General features: G+C 64.4%; 2 protein-coding genes across 3 annotated transcripts; one reads left to right on the plus strand and one right to left on the minus strand.

The window, feature by feature from the left end:
- Window positions 1-230: 230 nt before the first annotated feature.
- On the minus strand, window positions 231-3,583 carry ZNHIT1 (zinc finger HIT-type containing 1). The gene is made up of 5 exons (XM_084501818.1): window positions 3,467-3,583; window positions 2,827-2,997; window positions 2,652-2,731; window positions 1,512-1,681; window positions 231-907 (listed from the first exon to the last, which is right to left on the minus strand). The coding sequence occupies exons 1-5, from the start codon at window positions 3,486-3,488 to the stop codon at window positions 886-888; spliced, it is 465 nt and encodes a 154-aa protein (XP_084357944.1). The 5' UTR covers window positions 3,489-3,583; the 3' UTR covers window positions 231-885.
- Window positions 3,584-3,787: 204 nt separating this feature from the next.
- Window positions 3,788-23,527, plus strand: LOC311425807 (multifunctional procollagen lysine hydroxylase and glycosyltransferase LH3-like). Of its 2 annotated transcripts, XR_014686422.1 has the most exons (20): window positions 3,788-3,917; window positions 4,579-4,670; window positions 5,152-5,288; window positions 5,862-6,025; window positions 7,114-7,226; window positions 8,633-8,696; window positions 8,803-8,900; window positions 9,585-9,686; window positions 10,893-11,024; window positions 12,727-12,848; window positions 13,462-13,566; window positions 17,328-17,453; window positions 18,369-18,510; window positions 19,109-19,222; window positions 19,304-19,369; window positions 20,023-20,127; window positions 20,698-20,814; window positions 21,502-21,624; window positions 22,673-22,925; window positions 23,058-23,527. XR_014686422.1 is itself a non-coding variant. In XM_084501819.1 (19 exons), the coding sequence occupies exons 1-19, from the start codon at window positions 3,842-3,844 to the stop codon at window positions 22,826-22,828; spliced, it is 2,154 nt and encodes a 717-aa protein (XP_084357945.1). In that variant the 5' UTR covers window positions 3,788-3,841; the 3' UTR covers window positions 22,829-23,527. The 2 variants fall into 2 exon arrangements, 1 of the variants encoding a protein (XP_084357945.1); XM_084501819.1 differs by having other exon boundaries at window positions 22,673-23,527.
- Window positions 23,528-25,364: the final 1,837 nt, after the last annotated feature.

Genomic DNA, 25,364 nt, shown 5'->3' on the forward strand with positions numbered 1-25,364 from the left:
GAGGGGAGACACAGACCTGGTCCGTACCGAGTTGGCCATCTTGGATTTGGCCTTGAGGGTGTCTTAAAGAGGAAGCAGGACATGGACCAAGTCCATGCCAAATCAGCCATCTTGGTTTTGTATTTAGGGGGGAGTCTTAAAGGGGAGGGGAGACCCAGACTGCGCCCATAGCAAGCTGGCCATCTTGGTTTTCTACTTGGGAGTGTCTTAAAGGGGAGGAAGAACGTGAATGTAGTCCATATAAAGTTGGCTTTATTGGTTTTGTACATAGGAGGTGTCTTAAGGAGGTGGGGGGACACAGATGCAGTCCACACAAAGTTGACCACCTTGGTTTTGTGCTTCGGAGGTGTCTTAAAGGGGAGGGGAGACACAGACCTGGTCTGTACCAAGTTGGCCATCTTGGATTTGGCCTTGGGGGTGTCTTAAAAGGGAGAAAGGACTTCGACCAGGTCCATAGCAAGCCGGCCATCTTGGTTTTGTACTTTGGGGGGTGTCTTAAAGAGGAGAGGAAACCCGGACCAGGTCCGTAGCAAGCCGGCCATCTTAGTTTTCTACTTGGGGTTGTGTTAAAGGGGAGGGGGAGACACAAACGTAGTCCATACAAAGTTGGCTATGGTGGTTTTGTACTTGGGAGGTGTCTTAAAGGGGATGGAAGACACAGACGAAGTCCATACGAGGTCGGCCCTCTTGGCTTTGTACTTTGGGGGTGTCTTAAAGGGGAGGGGGGGACACAGACCCAGTCCACAGCAAATCATCCATCTTGAACTTCGGGGATGTCTTAAAGATGAGGGGATACGGACCTGCTCCGCAATGACGAGCACAGATGAGCGCAGAGGGTGGCGCACGAGTCCCTTTATCATCCCCAGGGCGGTGGCAGTATCCCTGTCACACCGTCCACTTCAGGCACCTGTGGGGAGAGGTAGGGCTCAGGGGGTGCCCCTGTGTCCCCCCCCGGTTTTGTCCCAGTGCCCACCCCACATGTCCCTGTACTGAGGGTCCTGGGGTGTCCCCTGACAGCAGCAGGGGCTGTCCCTATGTCCCTGTTCCCCCTGTACCGGGTGTCCTGGTGTGTCCCCCATATCCCCAACATCCCCATACCGGGTGTTCTGGTGCATCCCAATATCCCCACATCCCCAATGTCCCCATACTGGGTGTCCTGGACCATCTGTCATATCATCATGCCCCCAGTGTCCCCATACCAGATGCCCTGGTGCACGACCCAATGACCCCAGCATCCCCCTGCTGGGTGTCCTGGTCCATCCCCACCCCCCCCACATCCCCACTGTCCCTATACTGGATATCCTGGTGCATCCCATGTCCCCATGTTCCCAGTGTCCCCATGTCCCCATACCGGGTGTCTTGGTGCTCCCCACGTCCCCATATCCCTATGTCAGGTGTCCTGGTGCATTCCCCCATGTCCCCACATCCCACAGACCCCATAGCAGGCGTCCCGGTGCCCCCCACGTCCCCAGATCCCCATACTGGGAGTCCTGGTGTCCCCGCTGCCATACCGGGTGTCCTGGTGGGTGCCCAGGCAGCGGCTGGAGCAGTAGCGGGCGCCGCAGGTGACGCAGGTGTAGGCTGAAGGGAAGCCACAGACGGCACAGAAATGGCGTTGGGGCAGGCGCGAGGGGGCCGCGCACGCCGAGACGTAGTTGGGGGCTTCGGCCGCACTCAGGTTCTAGGGCAGAAACACGACAAACAATCAAAACTCTCAAAATCGCACCCTCCATGACCCTAAACAGCCCCAAATCACTCCCAGAAGCACCCCAAAGGTGCCCCATGGAGGTCGCAGAACCCCCAGAATGACCCCAAGACCCCTCCCAAAATGACCCCCAAGACCAAGGTCCCTGCTGGCAGCCCAAAACTCTCCCCATAAGCCTTCACCAGGCCCATTCCAGGGCACCCTTCCCCCCCAATACACCCAGAGCTGCCCCCAAAGCCCCCAGGAACCTCCCCCAAAAACCTGGCACACCCCAAGCCACCTCCAAAAGCCTCCAAGCATATCTGAGGACCCCTAAAAGCTCCAGAACCACCCCAAAAACCTCCTCAAAGCCCCAAAGCATTCCCCAAACACTCCCAGAACCCCCCCATACCCCCTCAGGACCCCCAAAACCCCCTTCAGCCCCCCAACACCCACCCAGGCCCCTCTTAGGACCCCCTAGCCCCTCCTAGCCCCCCTCAGGACCTCCCAACTCCCCCTAAAGCCCCCCTCAGGGCCCCCCCGAAGCTCCTCAGGACCCCCTCAGGACTCCCAGCTGCCTCTCAGACCCCCCCAAACCGCCCTCAGAACCCCCCAAAATGCCCCCAGGAACCTCTCAGAGCCCCCAACCCACCCCTCAGGACCCCCTCAGCCTCCCCTCAGTTCTCCCCACCCCAGACCCCCTCAGGGCGCTCAAGACCCCCCTCAGGACGCCCAAGACCCCCCTCAGGACGCCCAAGACCCCCCTCAGGACGCCCAAGACCCCCCTCAGGACGCCCAAGACCCCCCTCAGGACGCCCAAGACCCCCCTCAGGACGCCCAAGACCCCCCTCAGGACGCCCAAGACCCCCCTCAGGACGCCCAAGACCCCCCTCAGGACGCCCAAGACCCCCCTCAGGACGCCCAAGACCCCCCTCAGGACGCCCAAGACCCCCCTAAGCTCCTCCACCTGCTCCTCCAGCAGCGCCTGGAAGTTCTTGCGGAAGCGCAGCTTGAAGTGGTCCCCGCGCGTCTTCTTCTTCTTCTTCCCTACAGAGACCCCCAAAACCACCATGGGACCCCCAAAAAACCCCTGCGGACCCTTCCCCAAGCCCCGGGGGGGTTTCCCCGCAGAGCCCCGGTACCGGTTTCAGCGGTGTCAGCGAAGTGGGGGAGGCGCTTGCCGGGCCGGGGCAGCCCCGCCTGGGGGTCGTCGCCGAAGTTGTCGTTCTCCAGGGCCTCCAGCTGCCGGTTCAGCCGCCGCTGCCGCGTCGCCCGGTCCAGGACCCGCCGCTGCGCCGCCTCCGGGACCCGGCCTGCAACCGGGCACCGTTAACGGGAATCGAGCCCCGGTACCGGGAGCCCCCCCCCGGCCTTCCCACGTACCGACAGAGCCAAGTCCCGGTCACTGAAAGCCCCCCCCGAGGCTGGGGGGGGGACACGGGGAGTCCTCTACGGGGCTCTGACCGGTACCGGGGGGCACCGGGGGATACCGGGGGGGGTAAGGGGGGGGCACCAGGACCCCTCCCCTGATCACCGAGAGCCCCCCGAGGCTGGGGGGGGTCAGCGGGAGCCGTCCAAAGGGCCCTGAACTGGTACCGGGGGGCACTGGGGGGGTACTGGGGGGGTACTGGGGGATACTGGGAGGGTACTGGGGGAACCGGGAGGATACCGGGACCCCCCCTCAGGTCACCCACAGCCCCCCCACGGCCTCCCACCGACACCGGGACCCCCCCCGGGGGGTTCGGAGCCCTGGAGAAGGCCGCGAGCAGGCCCCGCCGGTACCTGACACCTTCTTCTCCCCCATTTTGGTCCGCGGAGCCGCTTCCGCCGCTACTTCCGCCCTTCCCCGCCGCTACTTCCGCCCTTTCCGCAGCCACTTCCGCCCTTCCCCGGGTGCTGCCATCTTGAGTGCGGCGCCGCCATCTTGGTGGTCCCGGCCCCACCCTCGGCCCCGCCCCTTTCCCCTGGCAACGTGGCAGCGGGACGCCCTCAGCCCCGCCCGCCGCGCGCTGATTGGCTGCGGAGGAGCGAGGGGCGGGGTGCTATTGGCGGCAGGGCGGGCGGGGGGCGGGGCGGAGGGCTCTGATTGGCCGGCGGGGGGCTCGGGGCCTGGTCGGGGGTGAAGCCGCGGCGGAGCGGTCCCGGCCCGGCCCCGCCATGGCCCCGCTGCTGCCGGTGGCGCTTTTGGCCCTGCTGCTGCCCCCCGCAGCCCCCCAGCGGCAGCTGAGCCCCGGTAGGGCCCGGCCCCGGGGTCAAGGGGCAAAGGGGAGGGGTCGGAGGGCGGGGAGGGGAAGGGGAGGGGGCTGTAACGGGGGGTCAGGGGTCAGGGGGGAGGGGTGGGGGGGTCAGGGGTCAAGGGGAGGGGTCAGAGGTCAGCAAAGAGGGGTCAGAGGTCATGGGGGTGGGGTGAGGGGGGTCAGGGGTCATGAGGGAAGGGGTGAGGGGGCACTGAGGAGGGGTCAGAGGTTATTGGGGAGGGGTGAAAGGTCACTGGGGGGTCAGAGGTCAATGGGAGGGGTCAGAGGTCACCAGGGAGGGGTCAGGGGTCACCAGGGAGGGGTCAGGGGTCACCAGGGAGGGGTCAGGGGTCACCAGGAGGAGGATTTGGGGTCATCAGGGCTGTGATGGTGGGGGTCAGGGGTCACCAGGGAGAGGTTAGGGGTCATCAGGAAAGGGTCAGAGGGGTGGGGGGGGTCAGAGGTCATCGAGGAGGGGTCAAAGGTCGTCAGGGAGGGGTCAGAGGTCACCAGAAGGGCGGATTTGGGACACTGGGGGGTGCAACGAAGGGGGTCAGGGGTCAACGGGAGGGGTCACTGGGGCAGGGGGTCACAGGGAGGTCAGGGGTCACGGGGGGGGGTCAAAGGTCAAAGGTCAACCCCCCCCCCCTCCCCCAGAGCAGCTGCTGGTGGTGACGGTGGCGACGGAGGCGACGGAGGGCTACGAGCGCTTCCTGCGCTCCGCTCGCTTCTTCAACTACACCGTGCAGGTGGGGGGGGGCACCCAATTAGTGGGGGGGGGCACCTAAGGGGGTGGGGGGGGTCACCTGAGGAGGGGGGGACCCAAGGGGAGATGAAACCAAAAGTGGGGGGGAACCTGAGGGGGGGGGGGGGGGGGGACTTAAGGTGTTGCTGGGGTCTCCTAGGAAGGGGGGGGCAAGAGGGGGGAGCACATAAATGGGGGGGACATCCAAGATGGTTGTGGGGCGCCCAAGGAGGGGGGGGGCACCCAAGGAGGGGGGGGGGCACCCAAGGTAGGGGGGGGGGCATCTGAGCAGTGAGGGTCCTGGGGGGGGGTTGGGGACCCCAGGAATTTTTGGGGGGGGGCACTGAAGTGGGGGGGGGTCTCGGGGGAGTCACCCAAATGGGGGGGGGGGTCCCTAAGGGGGAGGGGGGATTCCGGGCCACCAAAATGGGGGGGGGGAGGTGCCTATGTGACCCCCCCCCCCCCCCCCCACCGTGTCCCCGCAGACGCTGGGGCTGGGCCAGGCGTGGCGGGGGGGGGACGTGGCGCACACGGTGGGGGGGGGGCAGAAGGTGCGCTGGCTGCGGGCCCACCTGGCCCCCCTGCGGGACCGCCACGACCTCGTGGTGCTCTTCGTGGACAGGTGGGGGCGGGGGGGGCACGGGGGGGGCATGGGGGGGCCATGGGGGGTGGGGGGGCGGGGGGGGGTATGGGGGGGTATGGGGGTAATGGGGGGGTGGGGGGTAATGGGGGGGTATGGGGTGAGGGGATAAGGGGGGGTGGAGGGGGATAAAAGGGGGGTAAGTGGGGGTGGGGGGGCAAGGGGGGGGCATGGGGGGGTCATGAGGGGGTCTGGGGGTAAAGGGGGGGGTATGGGGGGTGGGGGGGTAATGGGGGGTGGATTGGGATAAAGGGGAGGGTGAATGGGGGTGGGGGAGCAGGGGGGGCATGGGGGGGTGGGGGGGTAATGGGGGGGTATGGGGTGAGGGGATAAGAGGGGGTGGAGGGGGATAAAGGGGGGTAAATGGGGGGGGCAAGGGGGGGGCATGGGGGAGGCATGGGGAAATAACAGGGGGCAGTGGGATGGGGGGCAGGGGGGTAAGGGGGGGCTAAGGTGGGAATAAGGGGGTGGGGGGGCACGGGGGGGGCAGAGGGACCTGGGGGGGGTTTGGGGGTGTCCCCCCCCCCCTAAATCTCCATGCCCCCCCCCCCCCAGCTACGACGTGGTGCTGGCCGCGGGCCCCCAGGAGCTGCTGGCCAAGTTTGCCCGGGGGGGGGCGCGGGCGCTGTTCTCGGCCGAGGCGTTCTGCTGGCCCCAGTGGGGGCTCGCCCCCGCATACCCCCCCGCCGGCACCGGGAAACGCTACCTCAACTCGGGGGGTACGGGGGTGGGGGGTATGGGGGGTATGGGGGGTTATGGGGGGGTTATGGGGGAATTTGGGGGGGTTATAGAGGGGTTTGGGGGGATTATGGGGGGGTTATTGGGGGGATTTGGGGGGGTTATTGGGGATTTGGGGGGGTTATGGGGGCATTTGGGGGGTTTATGGGGAGGTTATGTGGGGGTTATGGGGGATTTGGGGGGGTTATAGAGGGGTTTGGGGGTTTATAGGGGGGTTTGGGTGGGTTATGGGGGATTTTGGGGGGGTTATGGGGGAATTTGGGGGGGGTTATGGGGGGATTTGGGGGCGTTATGGAGGGTTATGGGGGAATTTGGGGGGGTTATGTGGGGTTTATGGGGGGTTATGGGGGAATTTGGGGGGTTATGTGGGGGTTACAGAGGGGTTATAGGGGAGTTATAAGGGAATTTTGGGGGGTTATGTGGGGGTTATAGGAGATTTGGGGGGTTATGGGGGATTTTGGGGGGGTTATAGGGGATTTGGGGGGGTTATGGGGGATTTTGGGGGGTTATAGAGGGGTTTGGGGGGATTTGGGGGGCTATTGGGGGATTTGGGGGGGTTATAGGAGAATTTGGCAGGGGTTGTAGGGGATTTGGGGACTTATGTGGGAATTTGGGGGGGTTATTGGGGGCTATAGGGGAATTCGGGGGGGTTGTAGGGGATTTGGGGGGGGTTATAGGGGGTTATAGGGAAATTTGGGGGAGTTGTAGGGGAATTTGGGGGGTTATGGGGGACTTGGGGGGGCTATGGAGGGTTATGGGGGGAGGATTTAAGGGGGGGTTTTAGGGGGGAGGATTTAAGGGGGTCCCTAAGGGGTTTCTGGTTGGGGTAACGGCTTTTGGGGAGGGGTCCCTGTGCGTGGGGGGGGGGGGGGGGATACAAAATTTTTAGGATTAAGGATTTAAGGGGAGGTCTTTTGGGGGGGGGGTCAGTTTGTGGGGTAAGGGATTTGTGGGGGGGGCACACGTCCTTCTTTGGGGTCATGCCGCTTAGAGGGGGGGACTTTGGGGTTGCCTTGGAGGAGGGGGGTGTCCCCCCACCCTAAATCTGCCCCCCCCCCCCAAAAAAAAGGCTTTGTGGGGTTTGCCCCCACCCTGTGGCGCCTGGTGGAGCGCTGGCGCTATCGGGACGACGACGACGACCAGCTCTTCTACAGCCGCCTCTACCTCGACCCCGCACTGCGCGTGAGCACCCCAAATACCTCCCTGACCCCAAATCCTGCCCCGGGATCCTAAATGCTGCCCCAGAAGCCTAAATACTGCCCCGGGATCCCGAATCCTGCTGCAGGAACTTCAAAATCCTATGAGATCCTAAATCCAGGCATGGAAACCCCAAATCTCCCCAGGATCCTAAATACTGCCCCGGGATCCTAAATCCTGGCACAGGAATCCCAAAACACCCAAGACCCTAAATACTGTCCCAGGATCCTAAATACTGCCCCAGGAGCCTAAATACAGCCCCGGGATCCCAAATCCTGCTGCAGGAACCCCAAAACCCTATGAGATCCTAAATCCTGGCACAGAAACCCCAAATCTCCCCAGGATCCTAAATGTTGACATGGGATCCTAAATCGTGATACAGGAGCCCCAAAACCCAATGGGATTCTAGATCCTGCCCCAGGATTCTAAATTCTGCCCTGGGATCCTAAATCCTGGCACAGGAATCCCAAAACACCCGGGACCCTAAATACTGCCCCAGGATCCTAAATGCTGCCTCAGGATCCCAAATCCTGCTGCAGCAATCCCAAAACCCTATGAGATCCTAAATCCAGGCATGGAAACCCCAAATCTCCCCAGGATCCTGAATACTGGCCCAGGATCCCAAATCCTGCTGCAGGAACCCCCAAATCCTATGAGATCCTAAATCCTGGTGCAGGAACCCCAAAATTCTATGAGATCCTAAATTCTGCCACGGAAATCCCAAATCTTCCCAGGATCCTAAATTCTGACATGGGATCCTAAATCATGGCACAGGAACCCTGAATCCCCCTGGGAACCCTAAATCCTGGCCTTGACCCTAAATCCTGCCCCAGGATCCCAAGTCCTGCCAGGAGAACCCAAATCCTGGCACGGGAACCCCAAAACCCCTGAGATCCTCAATCCTGACATGGGGAATCCCAAATCCCCCTGGGATCCTAAATCCTGCCCCAGGACCCTAAATGCTTACATTAGACTCTAAATGCTGACATGGAAACCCTGAAACTCCCTGGGAGTCCTAAATCTTGCCCCGGGATCCTAAATTCTGGCACGGGAACCCCAAAACCCTGTGGAATCCTAAATCCTGCCCCAGGATCCTAAATCCTGTCCCAGGAACCCTGAAACTCCCTGGGGACCCTAAATCCTAGCACAAGAACCCCAAAACACCATGGGATCCTATATCCTGCCCCAGGACCCTAAATCCCCCTGGGATCCTAAATCCTAACACAGGAACACCCCCCCCCCCAAGACCCTAAATCCTTTCCCAGGATCCCAAACCCTCCTGAGGACACCAAACCTTGCCCTGGGACCCCAAAACCCTTTTAGGGCCCCCCAAAACCCTTTTAGCCCCCCCCCAGCCCTTTTAGGGGGCCCCCCAAAACCTCCCCCCACAGGCAGAGCTGGGGCTGGCCCTGGACCATCGCTCCCAAATCTTCCAGAACCTCAACGGGGCCATTGGTAATGGGGGGGCTCAGTGGGGTTTTTTATAGGGTCGGGCCCTGAAAAGGCCCTTGTGGGGTTTTGGGGTGCCCGGCGACCCTACAAATTTCCCCTATAACCGCAGACGAGGTCGTCCTCAAATTCGAGCCGGGGCGGGTGCGGGCCCGCAACGTGGCGTACGACACCCTGCCCGTGGTCATCCACGGGAACGGCCCTACAAAGGTACAGCGGGGTCCCTTATAGGGCCAGGGGGGGCCTTATAGGGCTGGGGGGCACAGTGGGGTCCCCAATAAGGTTGTGGGGTTTGTAGGGGGAAGTGGGGGCGCTGTGGTCCAGCAGGAGGCTGTGGGGGGCACTGGAGTCCCCTAAAGTTTTGTAGGGTCTTTATAGGGTCAGGGGGTTGCCAGGGTTCCCTATAGTTTTGTGGGGTTCCTATAGGGCTATGGGGGGTGTTGGGGTCCCCTATAAGGTTGTGGGGTTTATAGGGAGAAGGGGGGGGCACTGGGATCCCCTGTAATTTTGTGGGGTCCTTATAGGGTCAGGGGGTTGCCAGGGTTCCCTATAGTTTTGTGGGGTCCCTATAGGGCCATGCGGGATGGTGGGGTCCCCTATAAGATTGTGGGGTCCCTAAAGGGTCGGGGGGGTGTTGGGGTCCCCTACAAGGTTGTGGGGTTTGTAGGGGAAAGTGGGGGGTGCTGGGATCTTCTATAATTTTGTAGGGTCCTTATAGGGTCAGGGGATTGCCAGGGTTCCCTATAGTTTTGTGGGGTCCTTATAGGATCGGGGTGGGTGTTGGGGTCCCCTACAAGGTTGTTCTTTTCCCCCGGGCCCCCTCCCCAAACCCTACAACCCCCCCAACCCCATTGCCCCCCCCTAATCCTATTGCCCCCCCAAAATCCCATAAAGCTGCAGCTGAATTATTTGGGGAATTACATCCCGGCCGGCTGGACCTACGAGGGCGGCTGCGGGGACTGCGACCGGGACCTGCGGCCCCTCGAGGGTCTCACGGTACGGGGGGGACCCCAAAAAATGTGGGGGAACCCCCAAAAAAGGGGGGGGGGACCTCAAAAAATGGGGAAGCCCTAAGAAATTGGAGGAGGGTCCTTGGGGGGACGGCTGTGGGGTCCGCGACCGGGACATGTGGCCCCTCATGGGTCTCGTGGCATGGGGGGACCCCAAAACTTGGGGAGGACCCCAAAAAACTGGGAGGGCCCTAAAAATTGGGGGGAACCTACAAAAATGCGGGGGACCCTAAAAAAGTGGGAGGTCCCCAAAAAATGAAGGGGGGTCCTTGGGGGGTGGTTGTGGGGTCTGCAGCCAGGACCTGTGTGTGGCCCCTCGAGAGTCTCGTGGTAGGGGGGAGACCCCAAAAAATTGGGGGGACCCCAAAAAATGGGAGGGTGATCTGTAGGATTTTGGGGTGCTTTTGGGGGTTGTGGGGTGCCCCATGGGGTTTTGGGGTCCCCTTGTGGGCTGTGGGGTGTCTCATGGGGGTGTGTGGGTGCCTTTGGGGCTGTGGTGTGACCCATGGGGTTTTGGGGTTTTTTTTGGGGCTGTGGGGTGCCCCATAGGGTTTTGGGGTTCCCTTGGGGGCTGTGGGAAGGGGTGGGTGCTGAGGGGGGTATGGGGTGCTCCATAGCATTTTGGGGTGCTTTGGGAGGTTTTGGGGTGCCATAGGGGGTTGTGGGGTGGTCTATGGGGTTTTGGGGTGCTTTTAGGGTTGTGGGGTGCCCCATGGGGCTGTGGGGTGTCTGTGGGTGCTGAGGCGGTTTTGGGGTCCTTTTGGGACCGTGGGCTGCCCCATAGGGTTTTGGGGTTCCCTTGGGGCTGTGGGCTATCCCATAGGTTTTTTGGGGTATTTTGGGGGGTTTCGGGTTACCCTTGGGAGCTTTGGGGTGGCCTATAGGGTTTTGGGGTCCTTTTGGGGCTGCGGGCTGCCCCATAGGGTTTTGGGGTCCTCTTGGGGGCTGTGGGGTGTCTGTGGGTACTGAGAGGGTTTGGGGGTCCTTTTGGGGCCGTGGGCTGCCCCATAGGGTTTTGGGGTTGTGAGCTACCCCATAGGGTTTTGGGGTGCTTTGGGGGGTTTTGGGGTGCTTTGGGGGGTTTTGGGGTGCTTTAGGGGGTTTGGGGGGGCCCACAGGGATCTGCAGGGTGCTTTGGGGTGCCGTGGGGTGCCCCCTGGATGTGGGGTGCCCCATTGCCGCCCCCCCCCAGGACGAGGAGCTGCCGTGGGTGCTGGTGGGGGTGTTCGTGGAGCAGCCCACCCCATTCCTGCCCCAGTTCCTCCAGCGCCTCCTGGACTGGGATTACCCCGGGGCCCGCCTGCGCCTCTTCCTGCACAACCGCGTGAGCTGCACCCCGAAACCTGACCCCAAAACCCGCACCCCAAAACTGACCCCAAAGCCTGCACCCCAAAACCCAGCCCCTGAAACCCGCACCCCGAAACCTGACCCCAAAACCCAACCCCTGAAACCCGCACCCCAAAACCTGACCCCAAAACCTGACCCCAAAACCCAACCCCTGAAACCCGCACCCCGAAACCTGACCCCAAAACCCAAACCCCAAAACCTATACCCCAGAACCTCAAACCCCAAAACCCAAACCCTAAAACCTGACCCCAAAACCTGCACCCCAAAACTGACCCCAAAGCCTGCACCCCAAAACCCAACCCCTGAAACCTGCACCCCAAAACCTGACCCCCGAAACCCGCACCCCAAAACCTGCACCCTAAAATGTGCAGCCCCGAACCTGCACCCCAAAAATCTGCACCCCAAAACCCAAACCCTAAAACTGACCCCCCAAAATCTCCACCACAAAACCTGCACCCGGAAACCTGCACCCCAAAACCCAAACCCCAAAACCTGCACCCCAAACCCGTGTGTGTCCCCCATACCCTGCCATGTCCCCCTGTGTCCCCACGTGTCCCCATATCCCGTGTCCCCTTACATTTCTCCTTGTCCCCTTGTGTCCCCACATGTCCCCGTGTCCCCATATATCCCCATATGTCCCCACATGTCCCCATGTCCCCCATGTCCCCCCGTGTCCCCCTGTGTCCCCCCACATCCCCATATGTCCCCACGTGTCCCCTTGTCCCATGTCCCCTTACATTTCTCCTTGTCCCCCTGTGTCCCCACATGTCCCCATGTCCCCCCGTGTCCCCATATATCCCCATATGTCCCCACATGTCCCCCATGTCCCCCATGTCCCCACATGTCCCCCATGTCCCCTTATACCCCTCGTGTCCCCACATGTCCCCATATCCCATGTCCCCTTACATTTCTCCTTGTCCCCCCGTGTCCCCACATGTCCCCCTGTGCCCCCCTGTGCACCCCCATGTCCCCCCGTGTCCCCCTGTGTCCCCATGTCCCCCCATGTCCCCATGTGTCCCCATGTCCCCTTAAACCCCACCTGTCCCCCCCATGTCCCTGTGTCCCCCTGCGTCCCCATGTTCCCCATGTCCCCCATGTCCCCATATCCCCCCATGTCCCCATGTGTCCCCTTATATTTCTCCCTGTCCCCCCATGCCCCTGCTGTGTCCCCATGTCCCCCATGTCCCCCATGTCCCCATGTCCCCCCACATCCCCATATGTCCCCACGTGTCCCCTTATCCCACGTCCCCTTATATTTCTCCATCCCCCCATTCCCCCCCGTGTCCCCATGTCCCCCCGTGTCACCCCACGTCCCCATGTCCCCATGTCCCCCCGTGTCCCCCTGTGTCCCCCCACATCCCCATATGTCCCCATGTCCCCATATCCCATGTCCCCTTACATTTCTTCTTGTCCCCCTGTGTCCCCACATGTCCCCATGTCCCCCCGTGTCCCCCCATGTCCCCCCATGTCCCCCTGTGTCCCCATATATCCCCATATGTCCCCACATGTCCCCATGTGTCCCCATGTCCCCTTAAACCCCACCTGTCCCCCCCATGTCCCCCATGTCCCCCATGTCCCCATATCCCCCCATGTCCCCATGTGTCCCCTTACATTTCTCCCTGTCCCCCCATGCCCCTGCTGTGTCCCCATGTCCCCATGTCCCCCCCGTGTCCCCGCAGGAGGTGCACCACGAGCCCCACGTCGCGGCGCTGTGGCCTCGGCTGCGCCGTCACTTCGCCTCCGTCACCCTCGTGGGGCCCGAGGAGGCGCTGGGGCAGGGGGAGGCGCGGGACATGGGCATGTACGTGGGGGGGGGGGGCGCGGGGGGGGGACAGGGGGACATTGGGGGGGCGTGGGGACATGGGGGGGGCGTGGGGACATGGGGGGATATGGGGACAGGGGGGACATGGGGGGGCAAGGGAAGGTGTGGGACATGGGTGTGTATATGGGGGGGGCACGGGGGGGGGACAGGGGGACATTGGGGGGGTGTGGGGACATGGGGGGGCCGTGGGGACATGGGGGGGGCGTGGGGACATCAGGGGATATGGGGATATGGGGACAGGGGGGACACGGGGACATGGAGGGGTATGGGGACAAGAGGGACATGGGTGTGTACGGGGGGGGGGGACATGGGGGGGGACATGGGGACATTGGGGCAGGGGGGGACATTGCGGGGGCATGGGGGTGACGTGGGGATATGGGGACGTGGGGACATTGGGGGACATGGGGATATGGGGACATGGGGGGGGGCAGGGGGACATCGAGGGGGTCATGGGTGGTGGGGGGGGAGCATGGAGATGGGGGGGGCACGGGGACGTTGTGGGGGGGACATGGGGACGTGGGTGCCCTTGGGGGACGTGGGTGTCCCTGGGGGGGGGGGGGGGGACAGCAGTGTCACGGTGCCCCCCCCCCAGGGACGCGTGCCGGCAGGACGCGCGGTGCCAGCACTACCTGAGCCTGGACGCGGACGTGGCGCTGACCAACCGGGGGGCCCTGCGCGCCCTCCTGCGCCAGAACCGGTGCGTGGCCCCCCCCCAGAGACCCCCCCCAAAATGTCACCCCCAACCTGACCCCCCCAAATGACCCCCCCAAAATGTCCCCCTGAACCTGCACCCTTCCAAAATGCCCCCCCCAAAATGCCCCCCCAAACCTCACCCCCCCAAGTGACCCCCCCCAAAACGGCCCCCCAAGCCTGACCCCCCCCAAGTGACCCCCCCGAACCTCACCCCCCCCAAATGACCCCCCCGAAATGTGCCCCCAAACCTACAGCCCTCCAAAGTGACCCCCCCAAAATGTCCACCGAACCTCACCCCCCCTAAGTGACCCCCCTGAACCTCACCCCCCCTAAGTGACCCCCCCCAATGTCCCCCCAACTGCTCCTGCACCCCAAACTGCCCCCCCCCAATCTGCCCCCCTGCACCCTAACTGCCCCCTGCCCCCTAACTTCCCTCCCTGCAACCCAGATCTGCCCCCCTGCACCCCAAACTGCCCCCCTGCCCCCCAAATCTGCCCCCCTGCACCCCAAATTGCCACCTTCCCCCCAATCTGCCCCCCCCAATCTGCCCCCTGCCCCCAATCAGCCCCCTGCCCCCTTAATCTGCCCCCTGCCCCCCTAATCGCCCTTTTCCCCCAGTCTGCACCCTAAACTGCTGCTCTATCCTTGTAATCTGCCCCCTGCCCCCTAATTTACCCCCCTAATCTGCCCCTAATCCACTCCCTGCCCCCCTAATCTGCCCCTAATCCACCCCCTGCCCCACTAATCTGCCCCTAATCCACCCCCTGCCCCCCTAATCTGCCCCTAATCTGCCCCCTGCCCCCCTAATCTACTCCCTGCCCCACTAATCTGCCCCTAATCCACCCCCTGCCCCACTAATCTGTCCCTAATCCACCCCCTGCCCCCCAATCTGCCCCTAATCTGCCCCCTGCCCCCCTAATCTGCCCCTAATCCACTCCCTGCCCCACTAATCTGCCCCTAATCCACCCCCTGCCCCCCTAATCTGCCCCTAATCCACTCCCTGCCCTACTAATCTGTCCCTAATCCACTCCCTACCCCCTAATCTGCCCCTAATCCACTCCCTGCCCCCCTAATCTGCCCCTAATCCACCCCCTGCCCCCCTAATCTGCCCCTAATCTGCCCCCTGCCCCCCTAATCTACTCCCTGCCCCACTAATCTGCCCCTAATCCACCCCCTGCCCCACTAATCTGTCCCTAATCCACCCCCTGCCCCCCAATCTGCCCCTAATCTGCCCCCTGCCCCCCTAATCTGCCCCTAATCCACTCCCTGCCCCACTAATCTGTCCCTAATCCACCCCCTGCCCCCAATCTGCCCCTAATCTGCCCCCTGCCCCCCTAATCTGCCCCTAATCCACTCCCTGCCCCACTAATCTGCCCCTAATCCACCCCCCGCCCCCCTAATCTGCCCCTAATCTGCCCCCTGCCCCCCTAATCTGCCCCTAATCCACCCCCTGCCCCACTAATCTGTCCCTAATCCACCCCAGGCCCCCTAATCTGCCCCTAATCTGCCCCCTGCCCCCCTAATCTGCCCCTAATCCACTCCCTGCCCCACTAATCTGCCCCTAATCCACCCCCTGCCCCCCTAATCTGCCCCTAATCCGCCCCCTGCCCCCCTAATCTGCCCCTAATCCACTCCCTGCCCTACTAATCTGTCCCTAATCCACTCCCTACCCCCTAATCTGCCCCTAATCCACTCCCTGCCCCCCTAATCTGCCCCTAATCTGCCCCCTGCCCCCCTAATCTACTCCCTGCCCCACTAATCTGCCCCTAATCCACCCCCTGCCCCACTAATCTGTCCCTAATCCACCCCCTGCCCCCCAATCTGCCCCTAATCTGCCCCCTGCCCCCCTAATCTGCCCCTAATCCACTCCCTGCCCCACTAATCTGCCCCTAATCCACCCCCTGCCCCCCTAATCTGCCCCTAATCCACCCCCTGCCCCACTAATCTGTCCCTAATCCACCCCCTGCCCCCTAATCTGCCCCTAATCTGCCCCCTGCCCCCCTAATCTGCCCCTAATCCACTCCCTGCCCCACTAATCTGCCCCTAATCCACCCCCTGCCCCCCTAATCTGCCCCTAATCCGCCCCCTGCCCCCCTAATCTGCCCCTAATCCACTCCCTGCCCTACTAATCTGTCCCTAATCCACTCCCTACCCCCTAATCTGCCCCTAATCCACTCCCTGCCCCCCTAATCTGCCCCTAATCCACCCCCTGCCCCCCTAATCTGCCCCTAATCTGCCCCCTGCTGCCCCCCTAATCTACTCCCTGCCCCACTAATCTGCCCCTAATCCACCCCCTGCCCCACTAATCTGTCCCTAATCCACCCCCTGCCCCCCAATCTGCCCCTAATCTGCCCCCTGCCCCCCTAATATGCCCCTAATCCACTCCCTGCCCCACTAATCTGCCCCTAATCCACCCCCTGCCCCCCTAATCTGCCCCTAATCCGCCCCCTGCCCCCCTAATCTGCCCCTAATCCACTCCCTGCCCTACTAATCTGTCCCTAATCCACTCCCTACCCCCTAATCTGCCCCTAATCCACTCCCTGCCCCCCTAATCTGCCCCTAATCCACCCCCTGCCCCCCTAATCTGCCCCTAATCTGCCCCCTGCCCCCCTAATCTACTCCTGCCCCACTAATCTGCCCCTAATCCACCCCCTGCCCCACTAATCTGTCCCTAATCCACCCCCTGCCCCCCAATCTGCCCCTAATCTGCCCCCTGCCCCCCTAATCTGCCCCTAATCCACTCCCTGCCCCACTAATCTGCCCCTAATCCACCCCCTGCCCCCCTAATCTGCCCCTAATCCGCCCCCTGCCCCCCTAATCTGCCCCCTGCCCCCCTAATCTGCCCCTAATCCACCCCCTGCCCCCCTAATCTGTCCCTAATCCACCCCTGCCCCACTAATCTGCCCCTAATCCGCCCCCTGCCCCACTAATCTGCCCTCTGCCCCCCTAATCTGCCCCTAATCCACTCCCTGCCCTACTAATCTGTCCCTAATCCACCTCCTGCCCCCCTTATCTGTCCCTAATCCGCCCCCTGCCCCCCTAATCTGCCCCTAATCCACTCCCTGCCCTACTAATCTGTCCCTAATCCACTCCCTACCCCCTAATCTGCCCCTAATCCACCCCCTGCCCCCCTAATCTGCCCCTAATCCACTCCCTGCCCTACTAATCTGTCCCTAATCCGCCCCCTGCCCCCCTAATCTGCCCCTAATCCACCCCCTGCCCCCCTAATCTGTCCCTAATCCACCCCCTGCCCCCCTAATCTGTCCCTAATCCACCCCCTGCCCCCCTAATCTGCCCCTAATCCACCCCCTGCCCCCCTAATCTGCCCCTAATCCACCCCCTGCCCCCCTAATCTGCCCTCTGCCCCCCTAATCTGCCCCTAATCCACTCCCTGCCCTACTAATCTGTCCCTAATCCACCTCCTGCCCCCCTTATCTGTCCCTAATCCGCCCCCTGCCCCCCTAATCTGCCCCTAATCCACTCTCTGCCCTACTAATCTGTCCCTAATCCACTCCCTACCCCCTAATCTGCCCCTAATCCACCCCCTGCCCCCCTAATCTGCCCCTAATCCACTCCCTGCCCTACTAATCTGTCCCTAATCTGCCCCCTGCCCCCCTAATCTGCCCCTAATCCACCCCCTGCCCCCCTAATCTGCCCCTAATCCGCCCCCTGCCCCCCTAATCTGCCCCTAATCCGCCCCCTGCCCCCCTAATCTGCCCCTAATCCGCCCCCTGCCCCCCTAATCTGCCCCTAATCTGCCCCCAGCCCGGTGCTGGCCCCGCTGCTGTCCCGCCCCGGCAAGCTCTGGTCCAACTTCTGGGGCGCCCTCAGCCCCGACGGCTTCTACGCGCGCTCCGAGGACTACGTGGACATCGTGCAGGGCAAGCGCCGGTGAGACACGCCCCCCTCCGGCCACGCCCCTTTAGGCCACGCCCCCATTGGTTGCTCCACCAGGCCACGCCCCCCCGTGGCACCCACCCTTATTGGAGCGATGGACACGCCCCCCTTCCCCCTGAGGCCCCTCCCACCGAGAGGGAGCCCCGCCCACAGAAGGACCCAGGCCTTGCAGAAGCCCCGCCCCCGGTGGAAGCCACGCCCCCTACCGAGGCCCCGCGCTTATGCAGGCTCCACCCTCCTGGAAGCCCCTCCCCCTCGAGGCCCCACCCCCAGTGAAGCCCCGCCCCCTTTCATCCCACCCCTCCCCCCGAAGGGCAGCAGAGGCTCCGCCCCTTCTCAAGTGGGCGTGGCAGCAAGGCAGGGGGCATGGCCCACCTGGGGGGTGGGGCTTCTGGGGGCCACATCCCCATAGCGAGCACCAGGGGGTGGGCGGGGACTGTGTGGCTTGGGTGGGCGTGGGTTGGGGTGGGCGGGGCTATGGTTGTGGCGGGCGTGGCCACTGGGAGTGGGCGTGGTCAGGGGGTATGTGGCTGTGGGGGGAGGGGTATTTGGATGGGTGTTCAGAGGGTGGGCGTGGTCGGAGGCTGGGCGTGGCATGGGTGGGCGTGGTACGTGTGGGCGTGGCTAACGGCGGGTGGGCGTGGTCAGGGGTGGGGTCAGGGTGGGTGGGTAGTTTTGGGGGGTGTCCTAGGGATGGGCGTGGCCGGGAGTGGGTGTGGTCAGGAGGGTGGGCGTGGCCTATGTGGGCGTGGTCACGGCAGGGGACGGGGCGAGTGACCACAGGGTAGTGTTGGGGGGGGGGTCAGGGGGGTGGGCGTGGCCAGGGGTGGGCGTGGCCTGGAACCTGGGCAGGGCGCGGGCGTGGCCAGCGGGGTGGGCGTGTCCCTGAGGCCCCGCCCCCTGTCGCAGGGGGGTGTGGAACGTGCCCTACCTGAGCCAGGCCTACCTGCTGGGGGGGGCCCTGCTGCGGGGGGCGCTGGGGGGGCGCCGCCTCTTCGCCCAGGAGGACACCGACCCCGACATGGCCTTCTGCCGCAGCGCCCGCGACAGGGTGAGACCCCCCCCCCAAAAATTCTCCCCCCCCGGCACCCCAAAAATCCCCTGACCCCCCCCCAGCACCCTGACACCCCCCCCCAGCACCCCAATATCCCCCCTGCACCCCAAAACCCCCCCAATCCCCCCCGGCACCCCCTGACACCCCCCAGCACCCTGACACCCCCTCCAGCATCCCCTGACCCCCCCATGCACCCTGAGCCCCCCAGCACCCTGACACCCCACCCCTGCCCCCCAATATCCCCCCGGCCCCCACTGACCCCCCCCCAGCACCCTGTCACCCCCCCCCCCAATCTTGGCCCTCCCCCTTTACCACCCTTAGCCCCCCCCTCCACACCCCCTAACCCTCCCCCCCCAGCAACCCCCCCTTAGCACCCTGACCCCCCCATTTCACCGACACCCCCATCTCACCCCCCCAACCCCCTGGCCCCCCCCCAACACCCAACCCCACCCCCCTTCCTCCCCCTCCCCCCCCCCATGTGGCATCCCAACTCGGGGGGCACATGGGGGGCTCCCCCCAGGATTTTGGGAGGAGTCCCTTTATTCTGGGGGGGGGGTCCCACACCTCGTGCCCCCCCCCCGTGTCCCCCCCCCAGGGGATTTTCCTGCACGTGACCAACCGCGAGGACTTTGGGCACCTCCTGGCCACCGGCTCCTACAACACCTCCCGCCTGCACCCCGACCTCTGGCAGCTCCCCGACAACCCCCAGGTGGGTCCCGCGCCCCCCCCCCCGATTTATCCGACCCCCCCCAGTTCGTCCCAGTTCATCCCAGTAAGCCTTCCGCCCCAGGACTGGGAGGAGAAGTACCTGCACGAGAACTACAGCCGCATCTTCGACGAGGATCTCTATGAGGAGGTACGGGGTGGGGGGGGGAATCTCCCTCTCCCCAAATTTCTAGGATCCCCCCCGCAAATTTTCTAGGGCTGCCCCCCCTGTGATTCCCCCCAGTCCCCAGGCACCCTCATTGCTGCTCCCCCCAAAGAAAAAAAAAAAAAAAAACACAAATAGACCCCAAAAGCACGGCCCCCCCCTCCCCAAATGACAGCTCAGGAGCACCCATAGGGCTGCAGAGACCCCCCCCCCAAAAAAAGGGACCCCTCCAAAAAAAAGGGACCCACCTCAAATGGGACGTGCCCCCGAAAGCGGGGGGTCCCTGCCTTTGGGACCCCTCCAAAAACAACCCTGAAGACCCCCCAGTTTGGTGAGCCCCCCCCCCAAAAAAACCTTCGGACCCCCCCTTTTTGGCCCCCCCCCAGCACTCTGAGGACCCCCCCCAAAACCCTGAGGCCCCCCCCCCCCTCTTGACCCCCCCCAAAACCCTGAGGCCCCCCCCCTCCCCTCTTGGGGACCTCCCCCCCCCGTAGCCTTGAGGGACCCGGGGGACCTTTGAGGGACCCCTCTCAGGAGGATGGGGGGGCCACCCCCCTTTTATTTTTCGGGGGAGGGTGCCCCGCTTTTTTTGGGGTGCCCCCCCCCACCTCTCCGTGTGTGTCCCCCCCCCCCCGCAGCCCTGCCCGGACGTTTACAGCTTCCCCCTTTTTTCGGAGCGCCTGGGGGCCGAGCTGGTGGCCGAGGCCGAGCGCTACGGCCACTGGAGCCGCGAGCACCACGAGGTGAGGTCCCCAAATGTCCCCTCTGTCACCTCCCCCCCGCCCCCCCCCGCTGACACCCCCCTCCCAACACCGGGCCTCCCCCCCCCACCCCCCCGGAAAAAATTCAGGACCTCCCCGTGGCCGCCAGTGGGGGGTGAGTGGCCCCCGGTGCCACATCATGGGGGTGGTGGCACCGTGGTGGCCGTGGTGGCCCTGGGACAGGCGGTGGTGGCCCCCCCACCCCCCGACCCCTGTGTCCCCCCAGCAGTGTCCCCATGGGGGTTTCCCCACTGGGGTGTCCCCTGGGTCCCCCCGCAACCCATGTGTCCCCCTGGAGGTGTCCCCATGGGGGTGTCCCCTTGGAGTTGTCTTTATAGGGGTGTCCCCCCCAACCCCCATGTCCCTTTGGGGGTGTCCCCCTGGGGGTGTCCCCACTGTGCCCCCCCAGCCCCTGTGTCCCCCTGCGGGTGTCTCCATGAGGGTGTCCCCATTGTGCCCCCCCACCCCCTGCATCCCCCTGGGGGTGTCCCCACGGGGCTGTCCCCCTGGCGGTGCCCCCCCCCTGACCGCCCCCGTGTCCCCCCCCCCCAGGCGGGGGCGGAGGCTCTGGGGCTGTCCCTGCTGGGGCTGGAGCCCACCTGGCTGGGGGCCCTGCGCCGCTTCCTCGCCCCCGTGGCCCAGAAGCTCTACCCCGGCTACCACACCAAGGTGGGCGGGGCCACGCGGAGGGGGCGGGGCTACACGGAAAGGGGAGGGGCTAAGTGGAAAGGGGCGGGGCTGGGGAAAGGGGTGTGGCTGCCGTAAAGGGGCGGGGCTACAGGAAAAGAGGTGGGGCTACAGGGGAAGGGGAGGGGCTAGGAGAAAAGGCTGGGGTGGGGAAAGGGGCGTGGCTACCAGGAAAGGGGCGTGGCTATCTGGAAGAGGTGGGGCTACAGGGGAAGGGGCGGGGCTACCATGAAAGGGGCGTGGTTACCGGGAAGGGGTGGGGCTGTCCCAAGGGGGTGTGGCTACCTAGGAGGGGTGTGGCTATCAGAAAGGGGGCGGGGCTATTGGGAGAATGGGTGGTGGCATGTGGAAAGGGGCGGGGCTAACAGGAAAATGGGAGGGGCAGAAAGAAAATGGGCGGGGCTATCTCGAAGGGGCGGGGCTACCTGAAGTGGTGTGGCAATGTGGGAAGGGGCGGGGCACTGGGGGGAGGAGCTTCAGGGCAGTGGGCGGGGCTTGGAGTGAGTGGGCGGGGTTTGGGGGAACGGGGCAGGGCCTTGGGGAAGGGGAGGGGCTTGTGAGGGGGCCAGGTGGGGAAAGGGGCGGGGCTGCACCGACCAAACTCGGGCATGTGGGCGGGGCTTGTGGAAGGGGCGGGGCGTGTCCTGACCCCGCCCCCTCCCCCCGCAGGGCCGGGCGGTGCTGAGCTCGGTGGTCCGGTACCGCCCCCCCGCCGGCCCCCCCGCGGCCCCCGCCCGCAGCCTCCCCGCGGCCACCGTCACCGTCAGCCTGGCCCTCAACGGGGACCACCAGGTACTGGGGGCACTGGGAGCACTGGGGGGCACTGGGAGCACTGGAGGGGGTACTGGGGAGAGCACTGGGAGGGGCACTGGTGGGCACTGGGAGCACTGGGGGGCACTGGGGAGAGCACTGGGAGGGGCACTGGGAGCACTGGGAACACTGGGGGGCACTGGGAGCACTGGGCGGGCACTGGGAGCACTGGGGGGGCACTGGGAGCACTGGGGGGGGGTTACTGGGAGCATTGGGCGGGCACTGGGAGCACTGGGGGGGCACTGGGAGCACTGGGGGGGGGTTACTGGGAGCATTGGGCGGGCACTGGGAGCACTGGGGGGCACTGGGAGCACTGGAAGGGGTACTGGGGAGAGCACTGGGAGGGGCACTGGGGGCACTGGGGGTGCTGGGGGGGCACTGGGAACACTGGGAACACTGGGGGGGCAGTGGGAGCACTGGGGGGGCACTGGGAGCACTGGGGGGGGGTTACTGGGAGCATTGGGCGGGCACTGGGAGCACTGGGGGGCACCTCATAGTTCAGGTAGGGGGGTGCTGGGGGGGTACTGGGGGCACTGGGAGTGCTGGGGGGCACCGGGGGGAGCACTGGGAGCATGGGGGTGGGGTACTGGGAGCACTGTGGGTACTGGGGATGCCGGACAGCGAGCACTGGGAGAACCGGGGGGGTACCCCATAGTGCTGGGGGGGGCACTGGGAGCACCCCTTGATATTGGGGGGGGGGCACTGGGAGCACCCCATAGTGCTGGGGGGGGGGGGCACTGGGGATGCTGGGGGGGGGCACAGGGAGCACCCCAATATTTTGGGGGGGCTCTGGGAGTGCCCCAACAATCTGGGGGTGGGCACTGGAGGCACCCTATAGAGTTGGGGGGGGGCATTGGAAGCACCCCATAGTGCTGGGGGGGGCACTGGGGGTGCTGGGGGGGGCACTGGGAGCACCCCAATATTTTGGGGGGGGGCACCGGGAGCACCCCATATTGGGGGGGCAGCACCCCAGTGTCCTTGGGGTGTCCCTAACCCCCCCCCCCAAATTTTCTCTCCCCCCCCCCCCCAGGGCGGGGGCTGGCGCTTCCCCCGCTACGAGTGCGCGGTGCCGGGGCCCCCCCCCGGCTGGGCGCTGCTGCACCCCGGGCGCCTCACCCACCGCCCCCAGGCGCTGCCCCCCCGCGCCGGCACCCGCTACGCACTGGTGACACTGCTGGACCCCTGAGGGACCCCCGGGGACAGCGGGGACAGCGGGGGACGTTGGGGACATCGTCGGGGGACAGGAGGACGGCGGGGACATCGGGGGCACCCAGCACCCAAAGGTGCCACCCGCACCTGATACCCCTTGGTGACGCTGCCGGGTATCTGGGGGACATTGGGGGACATCGGGGGACATTGGGGACTTTGGGGGACAGGAGGACATTGGGGACATTGGGGGCACCCAGCACCCAAAGGTGCCACCCCCACCTGCTTCGCCCTGGTGACGCTGCCGGACCCCTGGGGGATGTCGGGGACATCGGGGACACCAAGGCCATCGACGGACAGCAGACACAGGGGGGGGGGCACCCCGAGGTGCCACTGCTGCCACCCCCTGGGGACACCGCTGGGGACAAGGGGACACGGGGACACCCAGCACCCCAACACTCCGTTGCCCCCCCCCTCGGGGACACCGCAGGACCCCCAGGGGACACTGGGGACACCGAGGTGGCATCAAGGACACTGAGGACATCGGGAACCCCCCCCGGTGTCCCCCACCCCGGACATGGGGACCCCGAGGACGTTGGGGACACCCCAAGGTGCTGCCCCCCCCCCGATGGACACGGGAGGTTTGGGGACATTTGGGGACACCCCGTGGGTGCCACCTCCCCCCCTCCCCATTAAACACGGGGGGGTCCCTGTGACCCCCCCCTCGGTTTTACCCTGAGTCCGCGTCACTTTGTTTTTTTGGGGGGGGGGAGATCCGATGATGTCACTCCTCCCCCCCCAACAATCCAATTTTGGGCTCAATTCCATCAATTTTGGGGTACTCCCCCCCCCAAAGAATTGGGTTCCCCCTCCATTTTTGGGTCAAAAAGGCCCCATTTCAGGTTCCTCCCCCCCCCCATTTTTTGGGTCAAAATCATCCAATTTCAGGAACCCCTGCCCCAGTAAGTTTGGGGTCCTCCCCCTTATCCCCGCTATCCCCCCCATTTCAGCCCCCCCCCCCTCCCATTTTTGGGCCAAAATCACCCAATTTCAGGTCCCCCCCCATTCCAACCCCCCACAATTTTGGGGTGCCCCCCCCCCCTTATATGCCCCCCCCCTAAATTTCACCGCCCCATTTTTGGGGGTCACCCCCCCCCCCCCCCCGCCTACCCCCAGCCCCCTCCCTTTTTATTTTTGCCCCCCCTCCCAAATTATTTTTATTTTTGGGACCCCCCCCAATTATTTTTTTCGGGGGGGGGGGGCCCCCCCCAGGCTGCCCCCACACGCGGCTGCTCACGGACACGGCGTTTATTGTACACGTTTCACACCGGGACGCGGGGCCCCCCCCGGGGCCCCCCCCAAACCCCAGGGACCCCCCCCCAAAACCCGAGGGCTTCCCCCCCCCCCCCCAAAAAAAAAAAAAAACAAAAAAAAAAAACACCGGGGGGGGGGGGTCCTGAAGAAGGGAGGGGGCACCCCAAAATTGGGGGGGGGGCGGCAGTGACACCCGCCCCCCCCCCGACCACACTGAGGTGCCCCCCCCCCCAAAAAATTGTGGGCCCCCCCCCGAAATTTTTCACCCCTCCTTTTCTTTCTTTGGGGGGGGGGGGGGGGGGGAGTCCCCAAAATCCTGGCTCGACGTCTTCACCCCGGGGGGGGCTCAGCAGCAGCTCCGTTTCGGGGGGGGTAGGGAAAAAGAAAAGGGGGGGGGGCACCCCGAGATATTTGGGGTGAAAAGAGGGGGATTTGGGGTTTTTTTTGGGGGGGGGCCGCCCCCCCAGAACACACACACACAGCTCCATGCGGGGGGGAGGGGGGGGGGGGGGACACACTCCCAGGGAGAAAATGGGGGGGGGGGGAGGTTTTTGGGGACCCCCCCCAAGTTTTGGGGTGAAAAAAGCCCCTTCGGGGTTTTCCGGGGACACCCCAAAATCTTTGGGGGGGGGGGCAGGATTTTGGGGTCTTGCTGCCCCTCCCCATTTTGGGAATCCCCCCCCCAATTTTTAGGGCTCCTCACTCACTCTTGGGAGATTCCCAAATTTCAGGACCCCCCCCCACCCAAAAAAAAAAATTTGGGGGTTTTGTCCCCCCCCCCATTTCTTTGGTTCCTCCAAATCTTTGGGGTGCCCCCCCATAAATTGGGGGGCCCCTCCTCCACCACCCCCCCCACCAAAAAAAATTGGGGTCCCCCAAACCTGGTCCCTCCTGCATTTTGGGGACCCCTCCCCAAATTTCGGGGGGGGCACACCCCCAAAAAAATAAAGGGGGGGGCCTGGAATGTCTTGGGGGGGGGGGGGCAAGAAAAGAGGGTGCTGCTCCCCCCCAGCCGGTTGGGGGGGGGAGCTGTAATATTTGAGGGGGAAACCCCAATATTTGGGGGCGACCCCAATATTGGGGGGGTCAAATTATTGGGGGGGGGGCAGAATGCGGGGCTCCTTTGAGGGCCCCCCAAAAAAAATGGGGAGGGGGGGGGCATTGTGCTCAGCTCTCTGGGGGGGGCCCCAAAAATATTTGGGACCCTTTTTGTTTGGGGTGGGGGGGTCCCCATGTAGGGACACCCCAAATTCCCTCCTGGG

This window comes from Aythya ferina, assembly GCF_964211825.1.
Source record: "Aythya ferina genome assembly, chromosome: 34".
Classification (NCBI taxonomy): Eukaryota; Metazoa; Chordata; class Aves; order Anseriformes; family Anatidae; genus Aythya; species Aythya ferina.

Bases quoted from the DNA above. Each gene is read 5' to 3' on its own strand.
- ZNHIT1 (XM_084501818.1), bottom strand. From the start codon at position 3,488: ATGGGGGAGAAGAAGGTGTCAG. The intron at 2,998-3,466 runs GTACCGGCGGGG...GCCCGGTTGCAG, and splicing joins GGGGGAGAAGAAGGTGTCAG to GCCGGGTCCCGGAGGCGGCG. The intron at 908-1,511 runs GTATGGCAGCGG...CTCTCCCCACAG, and splicing joins GGCACCCACCAGGACACCCG to GTGCCTGAAGTGGACGGTGT.
- LOC311425807 (XM_084501819.1), top strand. From the start codon at position 3,842: ATGGCCCCGCTGCTGCCGGTGGCGCTTTTGGCCCTGCTGCTGCCCCCC. The intron at 8,697-8,802 runs GTAATGGGGGGG...CTATAACCGCAG, and splicing joins GAACCTCAACGGGGCCATTG to ACGAGGTCGTCCTCAAATTC. The intron at 8,901-9,584 runs GTACAGCGGGGT...AATCCCATAAAG, and splicing joins ACGGGAACGGCCCTACAAAG to CTGCAGCTGAATTATTTGGG.